Source organism: Eretmochelys imbricata, chromosome 7, assembly GCF_965152235.1.
Source record: "Eretmochelys imbricata isolate rEreImb1 chromosome 7, rEreImb1.hap1, whole genome shotgun sequence".
Classification (NCBI taxonomy): Eukaryota; Metazoa; Chordata; order Testudines; family Cheloniidae; genus Eretmochelys; species Eretmochelys imbricata.
Window position 1 is genome coordinate 33,897,569 of NC_135578.1, and position 9,864 is coordinate 33,907,432.

The following is a 9,864-nucleotide window of genomic DNA, read 5'->3' on the forward strand; positions in this document are numbered from 1 at the left end:
GGGTGCCCTGACTGGCCACTGGGGCATGCCTGGGTATCCAGGGGGCAGCCAGCCTCGATAGGGGGTGGGGGGCAGGGGGCACCTGGTATCGTCTCTGTACCGTCAGGGCCCATGTGGGTCTGGATGGTCGATGGGGCCCCCGCCATGCCGTTGCCTCAGGAAACGGGGGCTGGGGACAGGGTTCTCTCCCATCTGCACCCAAGGCATATTGCAGAGAGAGAGAGGGCAGGATCGAAAGAAAGCTGCATTTATGGGCTGGGGCAGATGCACTGGGGGGTGCAGCTGCAGAGTGGGCTGCTGGCGTTGTTAGAAGCAGAGCAAAGCAAGCAGCAGCCCCTTTGTCTGCACATAGGGCTGGGCTAGTCATCCTGCACCTGCGCCCAGCACTGTGCCATGGGGAAGCGGGTGCTGCTCCAGAGACAGTGAGAGGCTCGAGGATGCGGCTCAGATGGGTAAAAGGGGCTCAGCAAGGGGCAAAGGGGCTCAGGGATGGGCTAGAGCTGGGAGGGGGCACTCAGCTCCTGCCTCTCAGCCTGGTGCTCAGGTCAGTCTGGGATTTGGGAGCCCGGGGTCTTAGGAGACAATTCTGTGGGGCAGCGCAGGGCCCATTGTGCCAGAGCCTGGGGATAGAAGGGGGGTGGCGGGCTCAGGGATGGTCCCCTCAGCTCCCCTCTCCCTGGGACTGAGCCCTGGGCAGACACAATCCCACCCTTCAGCCTGGGCAGGCAGCCGCCAGCGTTGAGTGACCATGGTGGCAGGACAGTCCATTCTGCATCTACTGCCTCCCCCAAACTCAAGAGGAACAGTTCATGTACTTAGAACAATGCCCCTAGCTATCCAGCACTCCTGGCCAGCGGATGGTACCTTGCTACCCATAGGCAATGACCCCCCCCACGCATGGGCAATGACCCCACCCCAATCTCTCCAGGGCAGGAGTAGCCATACTGGAGCAAATTGGAGCTGTTATTCTGGAGCAACCCCCTGCCACACCCTCCCCAAGGGGATTGAGCTCCAACTAGGGGTGCTGGGGCTTGTCAGGACATGCTCTAACCATGGGCCAGGTGGTCCTGGGCAACCAAGATTGGGGATACAGGTGCCCCAGGCAGCTGGGAGCTCTGAGTTATAGGGGAAGTACTTGACAGCCAGGGTCAGGGATATAAAGCCTGGACCAGGAGAGGGTGGGGCAGACAGGGGGAAGCTGGTAGGGAGGAGCTGAGGCCAGGCAGGATTGGAGCTCCCTCTAACCCACCACCAGCTGGGGACGGTGCTGAGGGGCTAGGAGTGACCTAAAGAAGCTGAGGGCAGGGGCAGTTGTCCAGGGCATTGTGCCCACCCCATTGGTCAGGACGCTCCAGGATACAGGCTCCCAGGTGCCCCATGACCCTGGCCCGGGCTGAGCCCAACCTATCCTCTCCCTCTACAGGGTCCCCATGAAGGGCGAAACCCCCGTCAACAGCACCATGAGCATCGGGCAGGCCCGCAAGATGGTGGAGCAGCTCAAGATTGAGGCCAGCATGTGCCGGATAAAGGTGGGGACTGGGATGGTATCTTGACAGCTTCTGTGGCAGAAAAGGGCCCCACCCACCTCCAGAGCTGGAGTAGCGAGGAACTCCCCCCCCACAGCCCGTCCTCCTGCCCCATTCCCTGCAGCATCCCCTGTGGGGAGAGGCCAGGGCTGGAGTAGTCGGGGACTCCTCCTCCACCCCCCACAGCCAGTGCCCCCTGTTAAGAGAGGCCAAGGCTGGAGTAGCTGGGAGCTCCCCCCTGCTCCCTACAGCATTTCCCGCTGGGCCCACCCTGCAGAGTTCTCACCCCTCCCCTCCCTGCAGGTATCCAAGGCAGCAGCTGACCTGATGACATACTGTGATGCCCACGCCTGTGAAGACCCACTCATCACCCCGGTGCCCACCTCCGAGAACCCGTTCCGTGAGAAGAAGTTCTTCTGTGCCCTGCTCTGAGCCCTACCTGCCCCACCCCTCAGCTACAGCCACCATAACCCCCACTCCTAGCCTCTCCCACACCCTGCCCGGGTGATCAGGCAGGACTTCCCAGGTAGGGCCTGACTCCCCCCAAAACCAGCTTTGGAGCTGGGTGTTTGGCTGGAACCACTCCCCCCACCCACCCAAACTTCCACAGACAGGGCACCTACCCTGAGCACAAGTCCCCAAAGCCCCTCCCCTTCAGGGGGAACCCACCCCACCCCTACCCCACACACCTCAAATCAGGAGGGGGTATCACACCTCACCCTGGCAGGAGTCACACCAAGTCCTGCTCCCCTCTCCAGGCCTGGGGCAGCTGAAGCTGCAGGCCCACCCCCAGCAGTGTCACACCGGCCACAAATCACCCCATTTCCATTGGAGGGGGAGGGTGTCAGCTCCCAGCCTGCTGATCCTGGGTGCCAAAGGGGGAAAGAGGCCCATACCCTACCCCCAGGGCTGGTAGGGCAGTGCCCAGATTGCAGGGCTCAGCTGCTCCAGACAATGTAAACTGAGACCTTGAGAATAAAGTAACAGGAGGCACAGAGCCTGGGGTGGCATGAGTGTTATTGCGGCACCAGGGGCAGTGCTGGAGGTATTGCTGGCACTAGGGGGCCTGGGTTGGGGAGATGGGGTGGGCATGGGCAGTGCCATCAGAAGAGCCTGGCTGGGGCTTGTTTGTGGGGTGGGCAGGGGGCACTTTTGGGACTAGGGGCCTAGCTTGAGCAGTGAGTGGGGGTCAGGGGCAGCACTAGGAGCTTTGCTGACAGCTGGGACACTGCCCAGTCTGTATGGGGAGTAGGCAGCCTCCAGCAATGGGGCTCAGTGGTGGGAGCGATGCCCAGGATATAGGCCCCAGAGCCAGTCACCATCCCAGCGGAGATTGGATCAGAGACCCCAGCAGGGAAGGGAGCAGCCCAGAAACCCCCTACTCCCCTGTCCAATTCCCAGCCTTTGGGGGAAGCTCAGTGGCTTCCTACAAACACAATAATCCACCCACCCCCAAAAACAGCACCTGGCACCCCTCCACTCCCCACCAGCCCATCCCAGTGCTGGGACATGCATGGCCCCCTCACCTGACAGTGTCAGACAGTGCCCACCCCCGTCCTATCGCACTCCCCACTGACACAGCACTGGGCTCATGGTGAAAATAAATCATGGCTCTTTATAGCTATTTCTATACAGTGAAAAAGCAGCTGTGAGACTTCCCACAGTGCGGGGCAGAGCAGGGAGATACAGGCATGGCGGGAGAGGAGACAGGAGTTCCCAGTGGGGAAGGGCAGGGAGATCTTTGTCCCCATGGGGGGCAGGAGTGACAGGTGGAGCAGGAGCTGGATTTGGGCTGGGGCCTCGCTCATGGAGTGAGCACAGCCCGCCTGGCACAGTCCTGGAGTGAGGGGGCGGGCAGCTGCATAGCCCAGCCTCCAGCATGGGGGAGCAGAGTGTGGCAGGAGGCCTGTAAACCACAGGCCAGGGCTCCCCAGCATGGGCAGCACAGGGGGGATGGGGGACAATTCACTCTCTCCCAGGAGGGGTGGAGCCCCCCACAGCGCAGGGGGGTGCATGGCAGAGTGAGAGGCATGTGTGGGGCTGCTCCCAGCCCCTTGGTCCCTGTGATCCTTTGCTGACGGTCCGTGTGTTGGGGGTGTCCTGGGGCAGAGCCCCTGCGACTGACAGCCAGCCAGGGAGGCTCAGAAAATCTTGATGATGGATTCGCGGAACTTCCCGACGCCGACCCACTTCACTGTGAGAGGAGAGATGGGAGTGAGAACTGGGAACTCCCAGCCCTGTGGGGCAGATCCCTCCCCCACACAGAGCAGATTCCCCTGCCCCTCCCCACCACACAGATGCAAGGCTGATCTCCTCCACCCCCCAACAGAACAACTTCCTTCCCCAGGTGACAATCTGGGTGGAGGAGGAGGCTTCAGAAACCTTGATGAAGGATTTGTGGAACTTCCCAACACTGACCCACTTCACTGTGGGAGGAGAGAGGCAGATCCCATGTCCCACGGCATCCCCTCTCCAGGGAACTGCACAGCATCCCGATGGAGGCACCCAGCATGCCCATCCCCAGGCCCTCATGCTGCGGCTGTGAGCCAGGCCAGCAGGCAGCTCAGTAGGGCTGTGGACGTACCTGGCACTCCGAGGTAGTGCTCGATGAAGTGGACATAGCTCTGGGCCTGCGGAGGCAAGTCGGCAAAGCTGCGGGCCTGCTCTGTGCTGCACTGCCAGCCTGGCAGCGTCTCATAGCCCACTGACACCTTGTTCAGCAGCTCCTGGTTTGCTGCGGGGAGCACAGAGGCTTACTGGCTGCTGCAGGGCCCAAGGGAGCCCTTATCCCCAGGGTGGTTCAGCCCCTACTACCCAAGGAACCCCTATCCCCTGTCCCAGGAAGCCCCTTCCCCCACCTCATTCCCAGGGCAGTCCTGCCACCCCATCCCCCCACTCCTCAGACAGCTCTGCTCCCTGCACTCCCTAAGAATGTCCCCACCCAGGGATGGCTCAGTCCCTCCCCCCTGGAGCCCTGCACCACTCCCCCTACAGGAGCCTCTCCCACCCCCAAGCTCAGAGGATACAAGGCCTGAGGCTCAGAAGCCACTGCCCTCTCATTGTGGGGAAGGCAGAAGAAAGGGCAATACCTCCCCTTCATGGGGTAACCCAGCCACTGGCTCACCTGGGAAGTAGGCAATGGGTTTCCCCTCCAGCCGGTACTCCACGCCCACCTTAATCTCCGGGAAGGTGTCCAGGATATCCAGCTTGGTGAGCGCCAGGCTGCAGGGAGAGCAGGGGGCAGGTTATGCCAAGGTGGGGTGGGGAGGAGCGAGACCAGAGTGCGTGGGAGGCAGTGACTGATGGGGGGGTGGGTGCATGAGGTGAGAACGGTTAGCGAGACTGTAGGAAGGGAGGGACAATGGGAGGGGAGGATTGGTGAGTGGGTGGGGAGTTAGTGAGGCTGTGGGTAATGGCGGAGGAGATGGCAGGGTGGGTGTGGAGCGGGTTACTGAGGCTGTGAGGTGGGTGCAGTGGGGGAGGGGATGTAGCCCTTACGCGCTGAATCCGTTGACCATGTGGGCGTATCTCACCAGCATCAGGTCCAGCCACCCGCAGCGGCGTTTGCGGCCTGTGGTGACGCCGAATTCTTGGCCCCGTAACTGCAGCAGTTCCCCAATCTCCTGTGGAGCCAAAGGGGAAGGGACAGGCCGTTACTCCTGAGACCCCAGAGGGCCAGGATCTTCCCTGCTCCCTGGGGGACGCAGGGGGGGCCCCAAAGGGTCCTCCCTGTCCCTTCAGGGGGAATCCTATGGAATCCCACTTCCCTCTCTCTGGGACTACCCATAAGCATCAGGGGACATGTCCCCCCACTCCGCAACTGGTCATTCAGACCCACTCTGCACACTCACGTTGTCCTGCTCAGTGGGGAAGGTTCCAACGCCCACCCGGGTGGTGTAGGCCTTCACCACCCCGTACACCTTCCCGATGTGGCAAGGTGGGACACCTAGGCCTGTGCAGACGCCCCCTACTGTGCAGTTTGAGGATGTCACGAACGGGTATGTCCCTGGGGAGAGAGGAGAGGCCAGAGTGAGCTAAGCAGGGGGTGGCAGCAAACACACCACTATCCCAGCCCCAGACTCCAGTTGTGATGAGGACTCTTTCTTCCCAGCCTGCACTGCAGTAATCAGAACGTGTTCTCTTTGGCTCCCACTGCTTTTGCTGTGCGGAGCCCCATGGAGCAGGGAGGGGTGCAAAATGTGGAAATTTTGGTGCTATTTTTATTAACAATGTATGAGACTCAGTTTCCCTACTCACTTTGTGTTGCTCCCTGCTGGGGGTGAGGGTTAATTCCTCCTCTGAGGAGGGTGAGAAGGGATGGCTGGGTGCCACACAACCATATTGGTTCCAGCCCAGATAGCTTATCTATAGCTAAGTGCAGTCAGCCCAGATGAATGGAGGGCCCTGCAGAGACCATGGAAACCTGAAGCAAAGCACAACAGCGAAAGCACCAGGGCTGGAGTTAGGGACAAAGGAGCAGGAGTAGTGAGGAGAGAGGGCGATCTTGGCAGCCCCAGGCAAAGCACATGCAGGGTCAGACAGACACAGGCTCCAGGAAGCCATGGAGAAAGTACGGCAGTAGCTTCTGCCAATATTGGTTCGGATTTAAGCCCTGCTTTCATGGCTAACCCAAGACTTGGGAGCCTTGAAGCTGCCCTGGGAAAAGCTAAGCTCAGGCCTGGCACTCCCTAGAGACTGCACAGAGGCGGGGGGGCCTCACCCACCGTACACTGGGCATAAGGGCAGTGTGCCACACTTACCGAAGTCAATATCCAACAGGGCAGCATTGGCTCCTTCCACCAGGATCTTCTTGGGGGGCCCGTGCAGGGCCTGGTGCATGAAATAGACACCATCCTTCACCAGGGGCCGGATCCTTTCAGCATAGACCTGGGGAGAGATGCTGGGATCAGATGGGTGAGGTGCTACCACTCAGTCTCTGGGGCTACTTAAGGATACTGGGTGTTTTCGGTCAGGTGGTGGATCAGGGTGTATTTCCAGGGGAAGGGGAGGGCGGTTCCTGGGAGGCTGGTTCACACCCAGGTCGGGAACCCTGGAGGCAAGGAGGAATTCCTGGGTGGTTCTCAGGCAGGTAGGGGATCCCCAGAGGGGAAGGTGGTATTTCTGCGGGGCAGGTTGGTTCTCAGCCAGGTGGGGGACTCCTGGGGGGAAGGGTTATTTCTGGGGCAGAGGGGAGGGTGGTTCACAGCTGGGGGGCATCACTGGGGCCCTCAACCACCTTCAGCTGTTGCAGCTCAGCCTCCGTGTCGATGGTGAGAGCCGGGTACGTGGCCTTGTACTGCTGGGCTAGCACCTTGAACCTGAGAGAGAGAGAGATAGGGACTAGTAAGCCCACAAGCGCACCCTTAAACGCCGCTGCGCTGCCTGGGGTCACAGACACCCAAGCCCTGCACTGCCATGTGGGGTGTGATCTGTGAACAGATCCCCAGGGCAGGGGCAGGGCATCCTGGGAGGGCCCCAGGACTGGAGGGCATGAATGGATCCCCGGGGGCCCCTAGGCATCTTCCTGAAAGGATTGCTCCCCTCCTTTCCATCCCCCCCCGCCCCCCCCGCAACTCACTTCCTGGAGAACTCATGGAAGTCGGCCAGGAGGTCACAGATGCGCAGGCTGGTGCGGGAAGCCTTGCAGGCATAGGCGGGGCCGATGCCCTTCCTAGTGGTGCCCAGGCTGCCAGGGAAGCAGAGTCAGAGCTGGGTTGTGGTGGGAGCTCCTCCTACCTGCCAGGCTGCAGCCAGACTGGATGTTCCCCACACTGGCCCAGGCTGCAGGGAAAGGAGCTGCCCTGTCACCAAGGGATGGGAATCCCACAGAAACAGCCTTCCCTCCTCCCAACCCCAGCCTAGCCACTGCCATTGGTGACCAAGGGGAACCCCTAAGGAAATGCCCTGCTCCAGGGGACCCAGCCACAATCCTCCCCAGGCCCAGACCCAGCTCCATCCCTCCTGCCCCTCCCAAATGGGGACCCAGCTGTTAACCCCCACTCACTTCTTGCCATCCTGCTGCTGCCGCTGCTGCTCCTGGATCCCATCCACAGCCTGGTGGAAATCGAATACTGTGGCAAGAGAGAGAATGGGAGATGAGGTGAGAGGGGAGGGACACCCCAAAGCCTCTGCTACCACTGCCCCCACCAGCCCCCTCCCCATCTGCTTACACAGCCCGCTCAACTCACCCCCCAACCCCCCACTTCCACTGTTCACCTGCCTGGTCATCCCCTCCCAATGGGCCCAGTGCCCCTGGGTCTTGATAGGAGACATTCCAAGGGTAGGAGGAGAAGTCCCAGAGGATGCAGACAGCGTCCCCTGCTGGCTGCTCTGGACTTACCAATGTGAGCTCTATCTGAGATCACCATGCGGGACTCCCAGCCCTCCAGACCTGCGGGGAAGGAAAACACATCACCGTGGGAACGTGAATCACCCCTAGGCCTCCCACTTTGGACCCCCGCAGCCTAGACTACTCTACATGCCAGGCCTGAGCCTCCCATCCCCATGCAGGGGGCCGGTTGACAGCCCTGCTATAAAGCGTGGGAACTGGGATTTATTTATCGTGCCTTTATGTAACCAAGGAAAGAAAAGAACCCAGGAGTCCTGACTCCGACCCCCGTTCTAACTCACAAGACCCCACTGCCTTCCCAGAACCCAGGAGTCCTGCCCCCCCCCCGACCCTCTCTCCGAGGGGGGGGGCAGCAGGGTGGCTGGGTTCGGTCACTCACCAGGCCCTTTCTTAAGGTTCTTCTCAGCTTCTTCAAAGAGTCCCGGCAGGTGGATGACCACTCCATTCCCTGGAAACACACCCAGCAGAAGGGTCACAGGTTAGAGTGCAAGAGGCTGAGTGAGGGGCAAAGGGCCTAGTAGAGATGTGGAGTGCAGAGACAGCATTCCAGGTCAAGAGCCTACCAACTATTGGAGGGGTGTTGGCGGTCAGGATGGGGATACAGGGGGTACTGGGATATGGGGTATATGCAAGTGGAGGATGTCACTCAGCGATGAGGAGGTGGCATGGCAGTTCAGGCCCCGCAGGACAATTGGGAAGATGGGGTGTAGGGAGGTCTTCCACAGATAAGGGAAGCGGCATGGCGGTTCAGGCCCCTGCTGGGTGCCAGGTGTGGAATATTGGGATACTGGGGTATATGGGGTGTAGAGACAGCTCTCAGTGATAAAGGAGGTAACATGGTGGCTCAGAAGGCAGCTGAGCACTGCAGGTGGGGAGGCAGGAGGATACTGGAGTACATGGGGGGGTGTTGGGGGCAGGGATGCAGAAGGACATTGGGGTACACTGGAGTCACCCACTGAGGAAGGAGGTGGGGTGTCAGGGTGGAGATGCAGGGGGATATTGGGGTGCACTGGGGCCATTCACTGTGGAAGGAAATGGGGTGTCAAGGTGGGGCTGCAGGGGGATATTGGGGTGCACGGGGTCACTCACCGAGGAAGGAGGTGGCATGGCGGTTCAAGACCCCGCTGGGCAGCAGGTGAAAATTGTACTCGACCAGCCCCGCCACCACGGTGTGGCCCGCGTTGTTCCCCCCCTGCGGGGACAGGGCGGTCAGGAGGACGGGGCGTTGGGGGTCTCAGGAGCTACCCCCACCCTAAGCCCGCCCCGATGGTGAGCCCCTTCCCCGCCCCGGGCTCCCCCGGCACCGCAGAGCAGCCCCCCGTTCTCACCTGGCACCTGCACACCAGGTCGGCATCCACGGCCAGCAGATCCACCACCTTCCCCTTCCCCTCGTCCCCCCACTGTGCCCCCAGCACCACGGTCACCCGGTTTCCCCGGTCCGGCTCCGCCGCCAGCCGGGGCCGCTTCCCCCCACTTCCATCCCCATTCTGTTGGCCCCGGCCCGACCGCGCGCCCTCTGCCCCAGCCATGCGCAACCTCTAGCCTGCCAAACACAGGGGAACCTGGCGGCGCCCAGGCCGGCTTCAGCGCCCAGAGCCAACATGGCGGCGCCCAGGGTCCTATCACTTCAGGGAACCAACATGACACGGCACGGAGGATGAGTGCGCGCGCGCGCATGCATGTATGTATTCCTACCCTGCAAGCTGCACTTCAAGCATCTTCCATTCCAGCACTCAATATGGCAGCTCCTTGGGTAGCTTCCAATCCAGAATCCAAGGTGGCGACTCCTTAGGTAGCTTCTATTACACGATCTAAAATGGCGGCCGCTTGGGCAGCTTCCGTTCCAGTAACCAAGATGGCAGCATCCAGAACAGGTTCTGTCCCAGAAACTCAGATGGCAGCATCGCGTATCATCAATGCCTGGCCACGAATAACATGGTAGTCTTCAGCCAACTTCACTTCCACAGACTAAAATGGATCCCATGAAGT

General features: G+C 60.9%; 2 protein-coding genes across 4 annotated transcripts; one reads left to right on the top strand and one right to left on the bottom strand.

The window, feature by feature from the left end:
- Positions 1 to 1,430: 1,430 nt before the first annotated feature.
- On the top strand, positions 1,431 to 1,958 carry GNG3 (G protein subunit gamma 3). Its single transcript, XM_077822168.1, has 2 exons — positions 1,431 to 1,529; positions 1,830 to 1,958. Exons 1-2 carry the CDS (start codon positions 1,431 to 1,433, stop codon positions 1,956 to 1,958), a joined length of 228 nt encoding a protein of 75 aa, XP_077678294.1.
- A 1,163-nt stretch (positions 1,959 to 3,121) lies between these two features.
- On the bottom strand, positions 3,122 to 9,405 carry LOC144267903 (adenylosuccinate synthetase isozyme 2-like). Of its 3 annotated transcripts, XM_077822320.1 has the most exons (13): positions 9,204 to 9,405; positions 8,965 to 9,067; positions 8,255 to 8,323; positions 7,867 to 7,917; positions 7,531 to 7,597; positions 7,105 to 7,212; positions 6,763 to 6,844; positions 6,287 to 6,413; positions 5,378 to 5,532; positions 5,025 to 5,149; positions 4,651 to 4,748; positions 4,111 to 4,260; positions 3,122 to 3,720 (listed from the first exon to the last, which is right to left on the bottom strand). In XM_077822320.1, exons 1-13 carry the CDS (start codon positions 9,402 to 9,404, stop codon positions 3,668 to 3,670), a joined length of 1,389 nt encoding a protein of 462 aa, XP_077678446.1. In that variant the 5' UTR covers position 9,405; the 3' UTR covers positions 3,122 to 3,667. The 3 variants fall into 3 exon arrangements, with proteins under 3 accessions (XP_077678446.1, XP_077678447.1, XP_077678448.1); XM_077822321.1 differs by lacking the exon at positions 7,105 to 7,212; XM_077822322.1 differs by lacking the exon at positions 8,965 to 9,067 and having other exon boundaries at positions 9,204 to 9,246.
- Positions 9,406 to 9,864: the final 459 nt, after the last annotated feature.

Bases quoted from the DNA above. Each gene is read 5' to 3' on its own strand.
- GNG3 (XM_077822168.1), top strand. From the start codon at position 1,431: ATGAAGGGCGAAACCCCCGTCAACAGCACCATGAGCATCGGGCAGGCC. The intron at 1,530-1,829 runs GTGGGGACTGGG...CCCTCCCTGCAG, and splicing joins CCAGCATGTGCCGGATAAAG to GTATCCAAGGCAGCAGCTGA.
- LOC144267903 (XM_077822320.1), bottom strand. From the start codon at position 9,404: ATGGCTGGGGCAGAGGGCGCGCGGTCGGGCCGGGGCCAACAGAATGGG. The intron at 7,598-7,866 runs GTAAGTCCAGAG...CTCTTGCCACAG, and splicing joins CTCAGATAGAGCTCACATTG to TATTCGATTTCCACCAGGCT. The intron at 5,150-5,377 runs GTGAGTGTGCAG...TTGGCTCCACAG, and splicing joins TCCCCACTGAGCAGGACAAC to GAGATTGGGGAACTGCTGCA.